This window comes from Amblyomma maculatum, chromosome 5 (assembly GCF_055883805.1).
Source record: "Amblyomma maculatum isolate TAMU_Amacu chromosome 5, ASM5588380v1, whole genome shotgun sequence".
NCBI lineage: Eukaryota > Metazoa > Arthropoda > Arachnida > Ixodida > Ixodidae > Amblyomma > Amblyomma maculatum.
In genome coordinates, this window is record NC_139348.1 from 131,248,737 (window position 1) to 131,269,751 (window position 21,015).

The following is a 21,015-nucleotide window of genomic DNA, read 5'->3' on the forward strand; positions in this document are numbered from 1 at the left end:
GAAATATCGTTTGTTTCGGCGTGACATTGTACTTCGTGCCCTGATCTTCATCGTCATTGCATACGCAGTTCTTTAACGCTGAAGTATTGTAACACAGTAATTGTGTCTGATATTCCGCGATATATAAACCAATATAAACTGTGCCGTCCACCTAGCGGTGCCTTTGTGGGGTCTCCGTGCTCGTTCAACATGGCGGCGATCACACGGCTAGGCAGGTTGAGCCTGAAACTCGAGAAATTATGGGCCGTGGGTCCTTTGCAAGCCCGCTTCCTGTCCGTGGCGGCCAAGCAACATGCTGCATGTCAACCCCCGTCGACGGCACCGCTGCTCAGGCTGCACGCGCAACTATTTCAGGTAAATATCCGCCGCCCTGGAGGCCTAAGAAAGGCAATGCGTCCGTTTTTCCGGCAAGTAAAATATAATGCGAAGTTGTTCGAAAGGACACACTGTTGTTGTGCATGCTGAAAAGGCGTAGGCTGTGAGCAATGCATTTGGAAATTGCAAAAACGCTCTCTGCGGTCTGTTTTCTTCATACCGGCGAACTTTCTCAACTTTCGACGCCTACTTCCACGCACGCCGCAAGATCTCGCTTGACCTTGCGCCGCTGATCCTGCAAACGTGACCACGGCGATCGCCGGCACCCGTGCCTCGCTTTCAGGGGATTATCGCAGCTGGCGCGTGTTTGCGCAACTTTCTGACCACCTCCGAGGAAAAAAGATATTAATTTTGGCGCCGTCGCTTGAGCGCGATGAAGCGCAATGTCCTCTCCGACGCCGACTGTTTGCCGACGTTCTTGAATTCAGAACTCGCTCTGAATGAATGCGTTAAGGTCATTGCACTTTTGGATAGCAGTTCTGACCGCATGGCTAAGCTTTGCCGACGAAGAGTTATCGTGGGCAAACTAACTTCCACTGCATGACCCGTTACTCGTCTTTCTTTGCGGTGCAGTCGGCATTGTGTGTAAATGCCTGTGGCGGGGATACGGGAGAGCTTGGAGAGCAAATACAAGGAGCACGCGTGTTTTATCGCCGTCCGCGCCAAAGCTACGTTACTGCAGGTCGAGGGGTTGCCTCTTGATAACGCCCCATTACGAAACGTGCATTTGGTTCTTAACGCGGGTATCGCTTGATTGAAAATTAATGGTCGCGTCTTAATATTTCTGGTGTACTTTCGCTGTTTATTATATTTTATTGTTGTTGGGCGCTTTTTTTTTTTCTTTTGTAGCCTAACTTTTTATACATTTCACTTTCACATTACGGAGTGGTTTGTGTCATGGGTCTGTGGTTTGGCTTGTATGGAAATGGACCTTGCATTAACATGTCAGGAAAACAATGCTATGTTGCTACAAAGTGAACAATGTTTGTATGTTGTTAGCTCTTTTATTATATTTATTTGCCTGCTACCTGCACTGGCTGCATAACACGACCGCTTGTAGGATTGAGCATCGCGTAACAGTTGCTCTGCTGGTCGCTAGAGCTAAACTATTAATTCTGTGCAGCTAATAGGATGACTCATCTGAGCCATATTTCAATCTAGTGTGCGCACATAAGCTGAACAATCAATAAGCAGCTCTGTTTTCATTAATATACCAAATTATTGTGACTGGTACTTTTAAGTAATTTTCTTTGTGATGTCGATTGTATTCTTTGAGCCTTAATTTGATTGTTGCACTTCGTTTGGACTAAAATATATAAATGCATATATTTTTTTATATCTTGAGTTGTGCAAGACATCATAGGTAACTAAATTGTTGTAGTTTGTGGTGATACCAGGCAATGGGAGTAGTGTAAAGCGCAAGGCATGTAATGACAAAGGCTTTCGAGAGAACAGCAGGAAAAATTCTGAAAGCTCTTAGGGTTGCTTGGTATTTTAAGTTGTTGTTGAAATTCAGCAGTTGTCATGTCTTCTGTGTTTTCAAAACGAAAGCACCGTCATGTCATGACATTTCATATTCATGAATGGTTATGCAGCTACACTGACTTTAAATGTTCCTGTAGACAAGCAAGCTCGAGAACAAAAACAAGATGCTAAAAATGACAGCTTACAGTATACGCAATGTCACTGTATAGTCTTTTAGCTTGTGCGGGTGAAATTGCGAATATGCATAAAATTTTCTGCACAGATTTTTACTGGGAGACCTACAAAAATACATTATAGCAACTTAATCATGAAACCCCGCATTAATTTGAGAGAACTGTGAGAAAAGATTTTAATGCCATCATAGGACTTGGGTAGAAGAAACGCATTGCCTTTGATTTGCATACACGGCCATAATAGCTATTTTATGGATGCTGGTGAATCCCCTGTTAATCATTTCTTATCTAAGGGTCTTTTGATGTGATGCATTTAAGCTGTCATCGAGGGAAAACCCTTCTCCAATTGATCAAGAAGGTCTTGATATCACAACCAGATGACTTTGCCTGGTTGTTTGAAGTGCCCCGTAATGATTGCAGAGTAAAACAGTATGATGTTACCACATGTGTGCTCATTGGTCTACAGGTCTTGATGCCCTTCCACCACCGTCATCCTGAAAAAGAAAAGCAGTTTTCCCGGAAAGAAAAGGTGGTCAAGCGGGAGAATCGAACCACTGTGCTTTTAGTCATGAGCTGGACATGCTACCTCTGCACCATTGAAGAATATTCACTCATAGCGACACAGGGCAGCCAACACTTAGTATCACCACTTTCTCACTATTAGAAAACAGGCGTATTTTAATTTGATAGCATTTAAGCGATTGTAGAGGGAACCTTACATTCTCTGTTGGGAAATGCTGTGGTTAGTAGAAACTGTTTTCACTCCATCTTCACTTTACCCCAAGGAATCGAAAATGAAAATATGATCATGCCAAATTTGAAAAGTGGTCAAGGACCGCCCAAAAAGTGGGTGGACCCCTGAAATTTGACTGTTGCCTACCCCCCCCCCACCCCCTCTCCTTTCCCCCACAGAAGTTTGCCTAGTTCAGAAATTTGAGTTTGCCCACAATGGGCAACGGACATCTAAAAAGGTGGTTGGACCCCCAAAATTTGATAGTTGGCCCCTCCCCCCAGATATACACACTTAGTTTGCCCATCCCATAAAAATTTCAAGGTTGATCCACGAAATGGGTTGGACTACTCAAAAATTTGAGGATTAAGGCAGATTAGCAGATAAATTAAGGTGATCTAAGGGGTAAATAGACGGTTCATCATTACTTGAATAGAAGGTTCTAGAACATTTCAGAAAGAGGTGACGTATCTACAGTACACCCATATACTGTCATATTTTTTTTAAAGGAAATGCTTAAGGAGGCCCTCAATTTTTTTTAGACACTGTCCACAAGTTTGAGATTAGACCTCTGGTCAGCATATTACCAGTTAATAAAGCAGTTGAGCATGATAGCATTCAGACTATGGAAGTATGACATTTTCATTATGTCCAACTCACTGATCTGTATATTTAACCATGCAATTGAAGTTATTTGCTGCCCAGAAATTTTAAAAGTAGTTCAAGTTGTTTCTATCTACAAATCTGGGTAGCCGAGTAATTATCAACCAGTATTGGTACTAAATATTCCTAATACAGTTTTTGACACTAATTGCCATCCATTTAGAAGTATTTCTTAAATATATAATAGCCATCAGGGGCATGGTTTTATCTCAAATAGGTCAACCACTCCAGTCTTTTGAACACATTCTCAGATGCCGTTTGTTTACACCTGAAAAAAATATTTCAAAATGTCTCATTCCCAACTGCTTAACAAATTAGCTGCTAACGATGTTTATAATGTGGTAATTGGTAATCGTTACATATAGCAATATTCAAGAGTACTGAAACAGTCTGCCTTGGGACTTGTGATATTTTCCATTAAGTAACTTTCCATGTGCAGTATTTCTTTCCCGAGATTCTCACGTATGCAGATGGCACTGTGCTCATATTCATTGGCAATTCGGTTTCTGTAGTGAAAAGTAAGAGGAAATTACTTATTAGCCATTTCTTTCTGGTTCTTTGATAATCCGTGAACAATAAATTTTGACTGTGACGTTGAAATTTCATTCCGGAAAAAGGAACATTGATTTGGAATCAAATTAAAGTTTCTTTAAGCAGTAATGTGATTGAATCTATGGCTTCATTCTAATATCTTCGAGCTATCTTTGATAACCCAACCAGGAGAGAGCTGGTTGACAGTGTTATCAGGAAAGCTGCATTTGGCTACTACATTGTTATTAAGACTAGGCAATACTTAGCTCAAACATTTGCCGTGAAATTGTGGAGGCATACTGGACTCAACTTATAACATCTACAGTGTTTAATAGAATGAGCGCTGCGGATAAATTTTTTATTAAAACATCCTAGTGACAGTCTGTTTTAAAAATCCAGTGAAATAAGTATATTAGTTTACCAAAGCCTTGCACCATCCTTCACTGGACGTTCTGGATTTTATTTAATTTCATAGTTTGCGTTTTCAGTGCCAAATGCCTTGCCATTTTGTATTCAATGTTCGACTTGGCTGTTGTATATTTTGCTTGATTTTAGGGCCTTCATTTTTTTTTTGAATTGTTGGTTTCCTTATTACTCATCTGGTTGCCCTCATGTGTAGGACCGGATGCTAGCCATGTAGAAAAACCAAATGCTTGTATGAATTTTTCTTGCAAAAAAAAAAAAAAAAAGGCTTCGTTTCACTTTGAACATGGAGCAAGGAAATTCTTAAATTTCTACAGCCTTTGTCTAAAGTTTAGAGCCCAGAGGGTTTGATTTTTAACCGTATATTATGACTTTAACAATCATGGAAGTCCTAGCCATTCAGGATAGGACGAAAAATCTTCCCTTGAGCAAGTTTGGAAACCTGGGAATGCATTACGAGCCTCATAGTATGGCTCAGAAGTAGAGCCTCTAGGCTCTAAACTTTTGACAAAGAGTGTACATGTTTGTAAATTAGACTGTCGGTGGGGTTTCACGACTCTAACCTGAGCAAAATTTTTTTTTTTCAACCTCTTGGTGCAGGTGCAGGCACCAACACAGTTCCTCCTCCCTACGCGGTCATACAGCGAGAAGCCACCATTAACATTTGACTCCATCCGTGACCGCACCATGCTTGTGCTGAAGCTCTACGACAAGATCGACCCCGAGAAGGTCAGTTGTGTGCACTGTCTCTGTGCTTCTTGTGATTTGTTGCCGATTTGTAAAACTGCAACTTGCAGAGCTGCGTTCTAGAAGAGTGAATTCTCAGTGACCCATGTAAGTGCTCAAGTACCCATCAGCTGCTGAAAAAGGGCACGAAAACAACAGTTCTTGTCAACGTTCTTGTTCTCGCCCGCACTTTGGGAAGGTTTCTGGGACGACGCAGCATTAAGGGGCATCTCTGTGGGATGAGGTCCACACTATGCGCATTTCACCTGTGTGCTAGCCGTATGACACCAGCGCATACAAGAATGCGTGCTTTCCCACGTCATCGTCTGACCTTGAACCTGATTTCCCGGTCCACAATCACCTCTGAGTTTTCTGTTTTGCAGAATGAGAAAAATAGCTCCTGACCCTATCATTCCGTGGAATGGCAAACCAGATGGTTACTGGGAGAAAAACTAGTTCCTGCGAAAAGTGGCATGTCGAAATTTTCCTGCTAGTATGAGCATGCCTTTTCGCTGTGTCATTGTCAAGTCAAAAACGGGGTTAAGACGGGAGGAAAGCACTCCGACAGACTAATGGAAAGTAATGGAAACCATGAATGTCATCATGTTGGTCCTGAGAATGCTCTTGTTGTGCAAAAACAGTTTTGATACAGTGCGGCTGTAGTTCAGGGCAGTAAATATTAAATCCCTTTAAAATGTTAATAAGTCTGGAATAATTTAGGAGCACAGGGAGTGGACTAAGATGTGTTGTGGATGAGAATAGAGAGCTTTAATCATAGGAAGGTTAGAGAAACTGATTTGAGAATGAGCTTCATGACTTCTGCCTCGCAATTGAGGAAGGTAAAGCTGTAAAAGGACAGGTTGTGTAGCTAGTGACTGTCAGTTCTATTTGTTTTAAAGACATATAGTATCGTACGATGTTACCTTACAGCGCTGCGCTGTTAATTCCTCATAGGATGTTAAGTCGGAACAATATACAATTTGTATACTTGAATAAGCTCACACTTCTGCATGCGGTTAAGAGGCCTCGTCACACGGGAAATATTTTTTGCAATCCTAGGAACGTTTCCAGGACACCGAACGGCCTGTTGTATCTCATTTAAGATCTGATGCCCTACATAGTCGCTTGCTGGATGCTTGATTAGCTGATGGTTGGCTCCGTGAATCTTTGCTTATCGCAGTATGAGACAGAGAGTCACTCGTTCTGTGTTCCATTAAATATTGTCACTTCTGTACTGTAATTTTGTGCTGCATGGGTCACTGCTGGGCGCACAAAGTGTCATGTGCGTTTCATGTGTTTATTCGATTCTATTTCGTGCAGCTCACAGTGGAGTCTCATTTCATCTATGACCTGGGGCTGGACAGCCTGGACTGTGTCGAAGTCATCATGGCCATCGAGGATGAGTTTGGTCAGTGTTCCGTACTATTGGCTTATCCATTTTTGCGAGCCAAGTGGACTGTGCAGCAAGAATTATAGTGAACGAAGTGGTTGGTTGTCGTAAAAGTTACGTTCTGTGGTGTACTCATGTTTTAGCCTGTCCTATATCTCGTGGTTGAGGCATTATGGTCTATACAGTTGATCCTGAATGTATCGAACTCGAAAAGGATTACTAAATAATTCGATATGTTGGTAATTTGATATACGCTAAAAAAAAAAATGCGCTAGACTGAAGGTCACTTTCAAGAGGATGTCACATTCGGCTTGTCATGCAGTTTTTCGGCGTTGTTACAGCTCTAAGTGTAAAATGTGACCATTGGAGAGCTGTTAGAAGGTCCCCTTTCAGGGGCACTGCACACAATTTGATATATTGAATGTCCACTGAACGGGAGTTAGATAAAAGCAAACACCAGTCCTTTGCTTTCACATAGGATTTTCGAGGGGATGTTCTGAGGGCTTGATACAAGCAATATTTGATATATCCGGGTTCAATATGTTTGAGATTGACTGTGTCTTGTGATTCCACTGATGCAAGGCAACATTGCAATGAATGCTCTGAAGTGAGTGCGCTGAAAACCTTTTAAAAGAATATGATTGCATAGAGAGGCTTCACTCATATGCGTCAACAAATACGCATTTATACGTGAAATTTAACTGTGGGGACCGCAACTATTGCAACTTTTCGCTGGCACACGAGACACTTATTAACAATTTTTTTTTCGAGAGAGAATGCGTAGCGGACAAAGTATTGTATTGATGAGAAAATTTTGTGCGTGTAGCTTTCAAGAACAAATGTTTGTCATTGAGAGGTGATTGCAGCTTTCATGGGGTGCAATGAGTGTTCATTCCCACTGAAAAGGGCTAGCACACAACAAGAACAATATCCTGTGGGCCATATGGCACAGTGCTCTTAAGAGTTACCTAAAAACCTGCGTATAATACGAGGTTTTTTAGGTTTTTTCTCGATTCTATTATGTGAGATTTCTGTCTCGTGATACATGCGAATCCGAACAAATTTCAGCGTAAGTTTCCAGTTCTGGCCTCGTTTAGTATTAATCAACGCTATCGTCATCAGGCTTCCAACAAGAGGAGGCGCTAACGGTGGCATCGGCCGACTGTTATGATAGTTTCAGTTTCACCACGCTGAACTCGCGACCACAATGCCCGTGATGCACACGCGATCAGGAGCATGCTGAGCACACCTCGCATGGGTCTCTCTAGGGCCTCTCCAGCTGAATCGCAGACGTGCACACGCCATGCACCTACAGACAGTGCTAGTCGTGGGCAGGCGTGAGCACGGCACATGATTGCTGGCAGCTCGTGCGCTGCTGTCCCGCATCCAAGCTGGAAGCGGCCTACTGGCTCTAGAACAGTCGAAGGACTATGTGGCTTCAAGGATTGCTGGGGCAAATATGAGCTACTTTTCTCCTCGCGGTGGGTGAAATTCTCCGATCAGTCGTGCCGGTGCGAGAAGGGGAGGGAACCAGCACCGACACTTGAATGTTCGTGGCACTATGCGATGCCTGGTGACGGGTTGTGTCGTGTGCAAAGAAATGGAACGAGTACGATTCGTGGAGCAACCGCGAAATTTAGTGCAAATAAATACATTAACTCATCTTACCTCGCTGGCATTATATGAAAATAATTGCTCCCTCATATTATATATAAGTCCGTATTATATGCTGGTTTTTGCGGTATAATTTGATTCGGTTGTTCTTTTTTCAGATAATAAGAATATTGACAGATTATTGATTGAGTGGCATGGCTTCTTGTTTTGCGCATTCTGGAACAGGTTTTGAGATTCCAGACACGGATGCAGAGAAATTGGTGAAACCTGCAGACATCATCCAGTATGTGGCAGACAAAGAGGATGTTTACAAATAGTGGCGGCCATTACTATAAGAGGTCAGTGTTGCTTCGCGTGTATCATATTGCTTGTTTTGTCATGTCCTATGCAAGAGCTTAGTCAAATTGCATCGATGTAGGGGTGGGACACTGTTTGAGCTGGGAAACTGAATAAAGTGGAATGAAAAATTGAACCAGTCTGTTTGAATGGCCTTATTTCTTGTTTAAGTCGCACATTTGGTTTCTGCTTGCTTTTGTTTGTTGCAAATGCACAGCTACATAGCTGAAGGGCTTCAGGCCCATTCACAAGCTGAACAGAGGCACCTTTGTTACCAATGTATACCCCAACATTTTCAGTGTGAAGGCAGGCTTGTTGAGCAAAATGTTTGTTGATAAATTGCGTGCCCTGGACGTGCCTAGTCTCGTTACCTGTGTACGTGCCTAGTTGCCCCCGGTTACGGTCTAAGAAGTTTCACAGTGCTTTCCTCTGTTATGTGGTTACAAAGAAAAGCTACACAGTTTAAGTTTTTTTTTTTTTCAGAAGCTTTGCAATTGAAGAAAAAATTGTTGATTACTGGTCACTGCTGCTAATTTTTCCATAGAATTGCAGAATTCTATGTGGCACAGTCTTATGTGGGGAATGCCAAGAAAGAGATTGTATAGTGCCTCTCTGTAGCTCCTTACAAAAGCTGAGCTGTTGTAGGTAGGCTAGAAGCAAGCAAGCATGTATGTTCGGTTTAAAGTGCCTAAACGATTCAGGCTCTGGAATAATTTCGTCCAACTGGGGATGTTTAACGTCCACTGGCATCACACAGCATGGAGGTGCATTTTGCATTGCGCCTCCCTCGAAATTCGTCTACTATGACCAGGCTCGAACCTGGGTATTTCAACTCGGTAGCCAAGTGCCCTAAGCAATGAGCCTCTGTAGTGGGTTGGCTAGAAGGAAGAAGGATTGAGCCACTTAGTTTGTCATGTAGTGTGCATGACAGTCATATTTGCTTTGGTCTCTGATAAGTGATCATTTGCGGTAAGCATATGAAAATAATAATGTCATTTTCAAAACACGCAGCAGTCAACTGAATGCCACTTTAACACAAAACTGGGCACCGTTTCAGAAATGGAGAGGTTATGCTCTATTCTAACCGGTCTTGCATGCAGATTACCTGCCAGATTATTCCACAGTCCGTAGCTTGCCATTGTAACATTGCAATGGCAAGTTGCCGTTAACAGCTTGTAACTGTGGTAGTAGGGCTTTTACTCTCATTTAAGGCTTTCTGAATATAAAAGTTTGAAAGCACTGCATCGCTACGTGCTGTTACTCTTAAGAACGGCCAAGATTCTGCTGCACGATCTCTGTGATGTGAGCCTTGTGCACTCGCTCTGAGTGTAGGCCCACACAGCTGCCGCTGTAATGTTTCAGTGCTAAATGCTGTGGCCCTCATTGTTATAGGTCTTCCAGTAGAGGGTTAATAAGATTCAAATGAAATTTTAAACCTAGCCTTGCGCCATTGTTTGTAATACGGTTTATGATAAGTTGCATGTGTGTGTGTTTAGCAACACAGTTGCCTACTGATTTCTTGGACTTGTGGGACGCGAAAAAAGTTGATGATGATGACAAAGGGAAACAACTTGCAGGGGAAAAAGCACCTTAGACTATTCATACACACATTTGGCATGGGCAGAGGCATATTATTTTCTATTACTTTTGGGTAGCCTCACCATGATATATATGTTCACACACACATTTACAAGTACACTATGGGCTGTGTCAGCTAAACTGCAGTGGATGCTACTGGTGTTCAGGATCAGTGTGACCGCAAACAATTTTTGTAGTCTTTCTTGAGTGTCATTCAATCCAGTAGCAACAAGGAGCAGGAATAGCTGTAACTTATCTAAGCCTATCCATCCAATTGAATCTGTTTTGAATCCAAGATCGCCTGGTGACAAAGAGATGGCTGGTTGTGGCAGCTATGCTTGCTCACATCTCTACTAAATGAAAAATTGAAGTTTTCAATTCCAAAGTCGTGCTGGCGTTTATATTAGTCGCAACAATTTGGTCTTTTGACTTTACATAGTCTGAAAAATTAGCATTTCAGAAGCCTGTGTGCTACTGTCAAAATTTTGCCTTTTTGAAGGTGCTGTTCATGCTTTCATGAAAATTGCCATTTCTCTTGATGCATTTACAACTATTTGGCATCTACTGTGTGAGTTTCGTGCTGCTGCAGGACCACTTTAAAGTATAGGACGCTCTATTTGTGAGACGTATATTACTCTGATATTGCGCAGAGTATTGTGTATGGATTAGTGGAGTGATGTACACTTGGCTCCTTGTGTCGCAGGTTGCTGAAAGTTTTGTACGGGTCTCGTCCACCCAGGGATGGGCCTGTTGGCTTGAACTGTCGTCGGAGGATAGTGCGCACCTTTTTCTTTTTTTTCTGTACAGTAGAGACAAATAAAATTTGGTTTGTTCTACATTGTGCCCAGGGCCAGCCATGCCTGGCAATGCAGAGCACAGCCCACGATGACACTTGAAGTGTACCGTGTGAATACCCGCCGGATTGCCAGAAACAAGAAGCCGATGGATGCCTTTGGCATTCTTGGAGGCAGCTCGTTAAAACTGCAAGTGTTCTAGATGTCAGCATGTTCGTCCATGATGTATTGGTGCTTTTTTTAGTTTATATTAACCGAGAAGGGAAGTGAACACTACTGGGCCCACTTTGAATATTTGCTTGACCTCGTGTAAAACCAGTAGGTGGTAAATACTTTGCAAAAAAGATTGTTTCAATCGTGCATGAATGGTGTGTATTTTTTTTTCAAACATTTGAGGGCAAAAGCCTCTATAAGCTTACGGTGAAAATCTCGCATTCTCAAAATTCCGAGAGATGTGTCTGCGAGATGTCCCAATAGGCTCTGACAAAATTTCTTTTGAGTAGTTAGGCCTTCATTGTCGCATGTCGAGGAAAGTAGTCCCGAGATGCCGATAATGATGAAATTATAACAAGTACACAAGTATGCAAGGTAATGGTAGAAGAGAAGGAGGAAAGGCTTTCATCGTTAAGCTCCTAGGCAAACTAAGTGTAATACTGTAATTTGTTTTTGCAATGTGAGCTACCACTTTGTACCGAACTGTTTGTGTATTATTTCCAGTCTCTTTAATCTGCTTTGCTTATGCACAATCAATGACTATTGCTTGAAAAATCTGCTGCCAGTGAGCTCACGCCCAAACAACTTTTAAGGGGCCGCATTTACTCGGACTGCAAGCAGTGGCTCTTGGCAATTTCGCATCAGACCATCTTGCAAAGTTTGTCGTATACAGTTGCCATCAGCAGGGTTCGTAGTGATCCTTGAAACCCTGGAAAATCCTTTTGAAGCCCCATATTCAAGGCCTTGAAAGCCCTTGAAAAATACGAAGGCCTTGAATTTTTTCGCTTGGCTATGCTTAGTAGCTTCGGCTGAGTGTCTGGCCACATTGCAAAGCCAAAGGTCAACCCATTTCGACCCTAATGCCCGCAAAGTCCTCCAAGTCTCTCTTATTGAATGGATTATTTGGGAGACATTCTAATAGTTTGAATGTGTATATTGTCTATTGAGGTTCTATGCTTCCTTCTGAATACTCTTGGGATCATGCTGTCGAAGGCATTTTTTTCTTATAATGGTGTAAAAGTTCTCTTTATTTTAAGCCATGAGCAATCTACTGGGGAAAGAGTTAGAGTTAATTGCCAAATCTCTATCAAAAATACGAGTTTCCACATATCTTGGAGAATTGTATAACGCTGTAAAGAAGGCTGACGGAGTACTTATCGCGTTCATACACTATTTCCAGAGTTTAATGCTAGTAACTTCCAACATAGTGATTCACTTCGGAGCAGGACCCTTTGGGTTTGTTCAGCATGTTCACTCACAAGCGGAGCCGCGGAGCATTGGCTTTCATTTTGCCGAATCTTGTCTACAGACAGAATGAGCAGTAAATTTGATCTTTTTTTTTATATTTTGAGTGATTGTCTGACTCCTAAACGGTGTAGAATTGCTTAAATAATGGCTCCCATTCTCAAATACAGGTGGTGGCACTATGCTGAAATTATCACCGAGCCTGTTTGTGCGTGCAGAATTAAAAGGGTGAATGTGACGGAGAGCTTAACATCGCGTGAAGTGCTATTTTAAAACTGATATTGTTTCAGTGTACGGTGTGTAGGCAGTGTCGATATTTTCCAGCCATATTTGTATATGCCGCGAGCATATGACAAGCTCATGATGAGGTGCAGAGGAAGATGATTAATGATTGATGTTTAGTGCTCAGGACCGACCAACAAAGAGATGGTTCCTTTTTTAAAGCTGCTTTATTAACAAAGAATCAGGTTACCTTGAGGGCTAAACACTGCTGAAGAGAGATGGTCATATATAAATTCAAAACAGCTTGGTACATATTCAGTGGTTATTATGATGTCTGAACATATTCGGTTACATATTGGGTAAGGCATTCGGTTTGCAAAAATGAACAGAAATTGTACCAAATATACCGGAAAGTTTTTTTCATACAGTTCCTAAAACTCTCTGAATAAAACGAGGCTATTCTTTTAACTGCATAGGGCTCCTTTACTTCAGAAATTGCATGAAAAAATTGTGTAAAGATGGCTTCATTGATGGCACAAGTATCTTGACAGAGTATGGTGCACAATGAAAAAAAAAAAACAGTAAAGAGAGAGAAAAATGATGTGAAGTAGAAAAACATACTCTTGAGCAGCGCCTACATTCCAGAGGTTGTCAAGCACAGGACACTTTCATGTCCTAAGGCTCTAAATATGGCGCGGCATAGGGGTCCTCGCGACACTGTTCACACTAGTACTGTGTTTGCTTTCTTCTGTTTGATGCACCTTTGGTTCCAGTGTGGTAGCAAACAATGCATCTGTGCGGGGGTGCTACTTTCTTCTCACGAAGTTTAACTGGAACAAAGTAACTTCCTTGTATTCCAATTTGTTTCAGTGACAGTTGTGTTGAAGATTTCCTCATAAAAAAAAAAAGCTCAAGCCAGATTGCTACATCATCAGTGTCAGGTGGTGTATCGGTTATTTTATGCGTTCTGAGTAAACGGGAAGCATGGTGGGGCAGCAGGTGGATTTGACTTATCAATAGGGCACCACTCACGGACAGCTGCAAGGTCCCCCGTTTCATCCGTAGAATCGTCGTCAGAGTGCTCAGATGAGAACACCTCAATTTCCATTTCCGAGCAAAACTAGAGAACTGTAGTCTGATCAAGAGTCCTCAGAATACTCTTTTACGCCCACTGTCATTCTTGTGACTGAGGCAGACATGTTTCCCACACGGGTCGCAGAGGTGCGAAAGCAATCGGAGAGAAAAATGGCACATAAACAGATATCGTCATCTGGTGTCGGAAATTGCAACTAGAAGCAATAGGACAAATATAGCCATCATCGGTTCACTGCACGAGCAGCTTTCACTCGTGACGGATATAGTTGTCATTGGTAACATGGTTACAAAATCGTATGACGACTACACTCATCACTGGTAGAGAAAGGGTTAATAAAGTAATAGTGAGTTGGTCATGAAGCCTAGTGGCAACGTCTACTCCCTCTGCTGGTGCTGTTTGATGTCCAGACCAGTGCTTAGGCTTTGTTTTTGCAAGCTTAGTTTTCTTGCGGCCTACAGGCTAGAAAAGTATTTTCATAGGGCACCACCCTGGCAGTTGTGCATGTGCTTTGGCTATAACAATGAGTTGAAAACAACTTTTGCACTGATAACAGCATCAGCATAGTTGTAGGTCGGATACAACTGATGTCTGCATGTCATCAAATAACCTATTAGGTCTCTGCTATTTCAGTTCTACTGAAATTTTGTGGTGTAGGTAGGAGGATGAATATGCTGGGGTCGCAACACCGTAGTGGGAACAGGATTGGTTCACTGGCGCTGAATAACACATGCACACGCAAACAAAAAAGCAACTGCTAAGAGGACAGCATTGGTTAGGCATTTCGCATATTCTGAATTTATGTTCACTTCATTTTGATAATCAGGCCTTTTTTCGATGTTCAGAGCGCAGCTCTTGGGAACCTGTTCCTGTCTTCAGTGGCACCACCATAACCATTGGGCAGCTATAGCGGGATTGGGGTGCCACATATCACAGTGGGTTGACCAAAATTCGGTGTAAGATCGATCACTTTAAACGACAATGGGAACATTGAGATGAAAAAAAAAAAAAAAATGGACGCCCATAATTCTGTGTTTGGTCTTTTGTTATAGTTGTTGATAATATGTATACCTTGTGTTCTAAGAGAAAGCTAATAACTACAAATCGTGACTATATTCCACTGCGTAAGAACAGATGACGTGCCTTGTGCAATTTCTTGTCTTGCAGGCACCGCTGATTATATCGGCTAATATAGCATGGAATATTGCTACACCGAGAAGGGCGTTGCCCATTTTTCTATAGGAAAAAGTATTAAAACGGTAATTTGATCTGCACTAAAACTTGTTCTACTAAAAATGCAGCACCCGAAATAAGTGTACCCACTCGGAAGGGCCTTCTGTAACTTTGTGACAGGGTCAAATGGCACTGTGAACACTGTGAAACAAATATTTCGTTGAAACTGAAAGCGTGCAATTATTTCTTTACTATTTACATGTTGGGCAGTTTCAATCTCTTAACTGAAACGCTGGAAATAACTGGAGAAGAGCAACTATTGCGAATATAAAAATCATAACAAGCAGCGACAGCATTTCTGCCAGCTTCTCTGCGATACATCGGTGCATGCATGTGCAGTATGCGTAGACATCTAATTCAATTCATCGTCAGTTCTGGCAAGAACAACTCGCCGAGTTGGTGACATTTTCTGACCGAGTCTTCGGAAAGGATACGCTCTCCATCTAGCTTGATGGCGACTCGTTGTCTTGAGCTCACATTGTAGAGTGGCCATTCTTTGCCATCCACTTGAGGTGGTTTCCTGCAGAAATAGTTGATGCTTTAAATTGAACCTGTCTAACAACTTCACTTACGAAGCTAGAACTTTTGAAAGATGGCAGTTGGTAACGCTAGCAATCGTTGGACGCGAGGAGATATGTGCGCATACACCGACTGGTCCGAGGGCACCGGCTTGGGCACCCTCTTGCCATTGTTAAGTTGAAGCTTGGTGTCGCATAGGAAGATGCTAGCATTAGAAGATGGTTTGTATGTAGAGTTCTTTAAGAAAGCTAGAGGAAGCTGGGGGCTCCAAGAAGGGAACTTAAATTGAGGTCAATTTTTTGTACAATTCGTGCCTTCTCAAAAATGGAATACTTTCAGGTAAAGATAATAGAAGACATAAAATTCGGTCTACATGCGGATGACGTAACCATTTGAACAAAGGTTGCGATGCTGAAATTGAGCAAAAACTGCAAGATTCGGCAAACAACATTATAATATGCAAAAGACTGGGATATGAAATGCTCTCCAGAAAAATCGGAGTTTATGTACAATCCGAAACAGAACAAGTGGATGTAAATATAGAAGTGGAGGGACAAACGATCCCAAAAGTCTAGCAAAACAGGATGCTAGGAATGGTCCTCCTAACAAACATACAACGGAGAAACGATAAAGAAACTGGAAGTACAGGTCATACAAATGACAAACCTTATAAGGAGAATAGCCAATAAAAAAGGAGGCCTTAAGTAACCTATTAAGGCTCGTACAAGCTTTCATAATAAGTAGGGTCGGCTATTTCAGGCCATACTTAGACCTGAAGGAGGCAGACAAAGATAGAATCGATAGCACGATCAGTATTAAAAGAGCACTACACTTCCCGGCAAATACCTCCACGGAGAGGCTAACGATGCTGGAAATACACAACACATTGGATGAAATAATTGAGGCAACACTATCTACACAACAAAGAAGGCTAGAGAAAACTAATGGTGGAAGGAACATACTCAGAGAAATAGGTATGCAACCGAAGGAATACTGGGGCAAGACAGAGGAAATGAGGGGAGGACCAGAAACGGATCCATATCTCCCAATACCAAAGAACATGCACCCAGAATATGATAAGTGAAGACTGCGGCATACTGCGGCAAAGGAAATATGAATGCAGTCGCATTCAGTGGCAAGCGAGAAATTTGTAACAGCAATCTCCATAAGAACAAGATAGATACAGACAGCGGAAGAGGCTGCAATAACACTGGTTCTTGCTCAAACCGAGGCAATATACATAGTGACAGCAAAAGCACAATCAGGAGCTACATCGCTGAAGTCATAGCGACGACCGTGGGTAGAATCTTCATTCAAAAGCCAATAGAAACACGTCACACTTGTTTGGACGCCAGCCCATGCAGACGTGCTCGAAAGGAGACTACAAAAACTAGCCCGAGATCTCGCACACCGGGCAGGAGTGCCACCGAAGAAAGACATACAAGAGCACCTGACTAACTATAGCGAAATAACGCATGTGAAGAGGAAGAAGTGCACAAAGAACATGCCAGTCAGTGGCATCGTGATCGCTGCGCGTGCTGGATCTGACTGTGTTCGCTGCCGCTGTGTTCGCCGCTGATCTGCTCAGTCCTGCTGATCAAGTCCTGTTGATCTACTGAATAAACCCCCCATTCTTACACACACTATAACTACGAGGGTCCTACCGCCATCCCACGTTAGGCAAAACAATAGCATGGAGTAGGCTACAGACATGCATACCCAAACCCAGTTTAGACAGGTCGGCAAAACCACTTGTGCTCACTCAGGCTCACTCAGAAAAATTTGGTCCATCCGTGGGCTCACTCTCAGACTCACAAGGCCCGGACTCACTCAGACTCATGAACTCAAACTCACGCAAGCTGGTGACTGACTCGGGCTCACTCAAACTCATAATTAATCTGGGCTCACTCACTCATTTCAACTCATGACTCGTTTGAACTCACTCATTTTTGACTCGTGACTCATCTGTACTCGCTCACTTCGACTCACGACTCATCTGAACTGAACTCATCATGGACTCACTCATTTCAACACACAAATCATCTGAACTCAGAAGTGCGATGAGGCGAAAGCCAATAGCGCGGTGGATTGTTGTTGTGGTGGGTGCGGGAAGAAGGAAAAGAAAATGCACGAGCCTGCTACTGGCTCTCTATCTGAGCCACCTCCGCTGCCTCATGCGGACAGAAGAGAAAATAGAGAAGAAAGAAAAAGAAGAGGGATAGAAAGACGCGCGCCGCAACAACAGCCGTCGTCCACCACCGAAGCAGTGACGGGTGCAATGACGGCCTACAACAGATAAAATTCGGTGGCAGGCTAGCCCCCGCCGCAAGCAGCGGTGACCTATCTGTCCCAGCCCCAATAGGGCCAGGATCCGGGTATGGATTAGTCTCAACCTCGAAGTTCATTACTGACACTGCACAGCACAGAGATGTATTTTTCGTTTCGCCTCAGGCGAGACTCGATCGGCACTGCTGTTTGCACTGAGACACCACGACAAATATAGTTCTAAAGTCTAATATAGGGACATATTTTCTTTCTCCGTGAGAAAAAGGTACGGTTCTTCTGACTTAACCGCCTTCAGTCCTTGCTGCACGATGCTCCTGCGCAATGCCTCGCCTACAAAAGATAGTGCCACGCAAGCACATGCTTTTGTAGGCGGGTGTATAGTGTAGGCGAGTGTATGCTTTTGTATAGCGTACACTGTACCATAGAGGCTGCAAATTTCGTTCGAAGCGGTAGACGATGGCTGAAATTTTCTAGCAGCACTCACTCGGGAGCCATGGACCAATCAAGTGCCGGACTTCGATAACTGGGCACATCGGGAGCTTTGCAAATCACGTAGAAAAATTTGACCGCATGATATGGAATCTGATCAAGAGAAGTGATATGTGCAGTTTACCCTCGATGATTAATTTCCCATTTTGACTCAAAACTGAGGATTTTCACCTGCAAGAATTCTAGTTGGTGAATATGGGTGGGCAGGTGACCCTGCTGGAGGGTGAGGCGGAACGAGTGTGATGGCATGGATTGGCAAGCTCGGGGCTAAGGATGCGGGGAAGTAGCTGCGGTGGTCTAATTGAGGGCAGCCGACTTTCATACTGCAAATCTGAATTCATTTTTGAGTGAAGGGCTATGTCATGTCCCACTACGATTGTTGGACTGGATCGGGAGAGTGCAGCGGGTGGCGGCCTTTCATATAGCGACTGGATCACGTCATCCGCTCACCCAATCTGAACCTGTCAGCCCCCACTGATGATTATATACGTGTTCTCTCCTCTTCCGCGTATGCATCAACAGTCGGATATAACCTAAGTCTGCATTAACCGCCACACACAATTCCTCCGTGGCAGAAAGTAGTCTACTGTTAAGGTTTTTTTGGTTACCTAAATAAAAGCCAACGTTCAGACCAAATTAAAAGCTCAAGAATGTTTTGCCTCCGGGCTGCATGCTTCCTTCAGTCAAATATTAAAAACTGATCCCGCTTACTGTTCAGCGGAGTAATACACATGCCGCAGACCACAGCCCATAGTTTGCAACTGCTGTTTTTATAAGCTGTATCCTACCATAGTGCGTGGAGGACGTATGGAAGGGGTGGCAGGTTAGTGGTGTGGCAGTTTTGGCAGGTGGAGGGTGTCAGCGGAGTGCGAGATGGATCGTGGGTGGCGACGTGTGGCGTCACCGCCTTTTCTTTTTCCGTCCCTTTACGCTCTATTATAAGCTCAAAACAGGAAGGAAAGGGAAAGCAGTGTTCTGGAAACTGTAAAAATGACGTAGATGAATTTATTAAGACTGCAGAGTTGCGATCGCAGTTCACTATACCTTCTGGCTGAAAACCTTGTTTGCTTTAGGTGACTATTTTCTATCTGGTAAAAAATTCGTTCCATGACACTATGTTCATCCTACTCAATATGTGCCGATTTGAATGGACAACTGTTGATTCCTATCCTGTAGTTAGCATTCAATTGATGAATAAGGGAAAAAATTACCCGCTCTTGATGAACATCGACACCATTTCCATTGTGCGCTGGCTCAGCGCCTTCTCCCGCGGGTAACCTCGGCCTTGCGTGACTGGAGTTCCAAAGATAAAATCGATGTCCTCGAGGCGACTGGCTCCGGGTTGTTTGGAGAACCTGGAAAACGTCGGCTGAAAGACGACAAAAATTGGTTACCAGTGCCAGTTGTATCGACTGTAACATGCTTCCATTGCTATTTCCCTATGCAAACAAAATTGAGTTACCTGAAATTTCTTTATTTGTTATTTGATGTGTTTGCGTACGCCGACTGCATGGTTTACTTAAATTCTGACCACTGAATAAAGAATTTAGCTCCCAGTCACATTGAAAACAACCTCAAGCTAGCTGCTGAATAAACTGCTAAATAAGCTGGCATATCACTGTAATTACTGTTAAAGGGCCCATAAACTATTTCCGAAAGCTAGAAAACGCGCACGAGCAATAGATACCCTATTAGTCGTCACCACAATGTAAAAGTTCTTAAGCTACCTTTATTAGCACTAAAGATGTGGGCGATCGAAAATGATGCTTCTTCTCCCCCCCCCCCCTCCTTCTATGCCCCCCTTCCCCGCTCCTCAGCTCGGCTAACGTCGGCGGGCAAGGAAACAGACATAAACAAGTCGGCATGGCACCCCACGTGACTTTGGAGCGTCCATGGGCGGGCGCGCCGGAAGTCCATGTGACGTCACATGAGAGATTTGCGCGCGGGATGTGTCGCCCCAATCGGTCGCGAGCGGTCTTCAGGAGCACTTGTAAAATAATTTGTAAATTATACGCTCCAGACAAAGCTTTTACTTTTGACTCGAATACTCATATGAGGACCACCTCTATGGATTCCTTCCATTAGAATATATTACCGTAAAAGTAGCATTTTGGGGGCCTTTTAGCATTCAATTTTTTTTTCCGAATTGAGACATAAGACATTGTACGAACGGTTTACTCAGTGATTTGTATCAAGCTCTTCTCACTGAAACGACAAATAAGTGTCATAATATTGTTATTAAATTCCGTCGTGTAAAACATACAACCGTTTCCCTTTTCAGCTGAAAAAATGGTTAACAACATCCGGCTTTATTTGGTGTCGGGTGGATTTCCGCAAATTATGATTGCTGTAGATGCATTAATTTTTTCCGCGTAAATACAGTTAGCTGAACCCTTTGGTGGAGCTTCAAGTCCAGGGTCGCACAGGTGGTGGTCTCGTGTCCAGCGGCGAACGGGGGAGTGCGCTCAGCAATCAGATAACACGTGCGGTCGGCGCCACGCAGGAAGAGGGAGGCTGAGCTGGGGGGCTGAAATGGGGCGGAGCTGGTTACGAGGCCGACGCCGACGTAAAACACAGGAATGGGCGCCGAAGAGCTGCGCTCTAAGACTTGAGAACATTAAAAGCTACGAGCTTTTTGGACATCATCTAAAATGCGCTTCAGTGAACGCCGTGGCCAGATATTAGAGAGGTTTAGTGTACCGTAATCCGTCGCCGTGCGTTTCACTGCGCATGCCCAGATCCTCTTCACGCCGATAGATGGTGCTATATGCTGGAAGTCGGCACATACACGCGCCATGTCGGGATCTATCGCGGTAGAGGGCCATGGTGACTGATTGCGAATCACGCTATACTAAATCTCTACAATCCGTTGGACACACACACACACACACACACAC

General features: G+C 43.3%; 2 protein-coding genes across 2 annotated transcripts in view; one reads left to right on the top strand and one right to left on the bottom strand.

Annotated features, from left to right (window-relative positions):
- Window positions 1-3: 3 nt before the first annotated feature.
- ND-ACP (NADH dehydrogenase (ubiquinone) acyl carrier protein) lies at window positions 4-10,915 on the top strand. The gene is made up of 5 exons (XM_084604337.1): window positions 4-354; window positions 4,981-5,109; window positions 6,427-6,514; window positions 8,336-8,448; window positions 10,728-10,915. Exons 1-4 carry the CDS (start codon window positions 190-192, stop codon window positions 8,425-8,427), a joined length of 474 nt encoding a protein of 157 aa, XP_084460463.1. The 5' UTR covers window positions 4-189; the 3' UTR covers window positions 8,428-8,448; window positions 10,728-10,915.
- Window positions 10,916-14,625: 3,710 nt separating this feature from the next.
- LOC146189565 (acetylcholinesterase-1-like) overlaps window positions 14,626-21,015 on the bottom strand; it is a 30,745-nt gene continuing 24,355 nt past the window's right edge. Inside the window, exons 10-11 of the mRNA XM_084605297.1 lie at window positions 19,330-19,487; window positions 14,626-15,344 (exon numbers count right to left, since the gene is read on the bottom strand). Of these exons, the coding sequence (XP_084461423.1) occupies window positions 15,182-15,344; window positions 19,330-19,487 (321 nt within the window). The 3' untranslated portion in view covers window positions 14,626-15,181. The remainder of the gene's footprint in view (window positions 15,345-19,329; window positions 19,488-21,015) is intronic.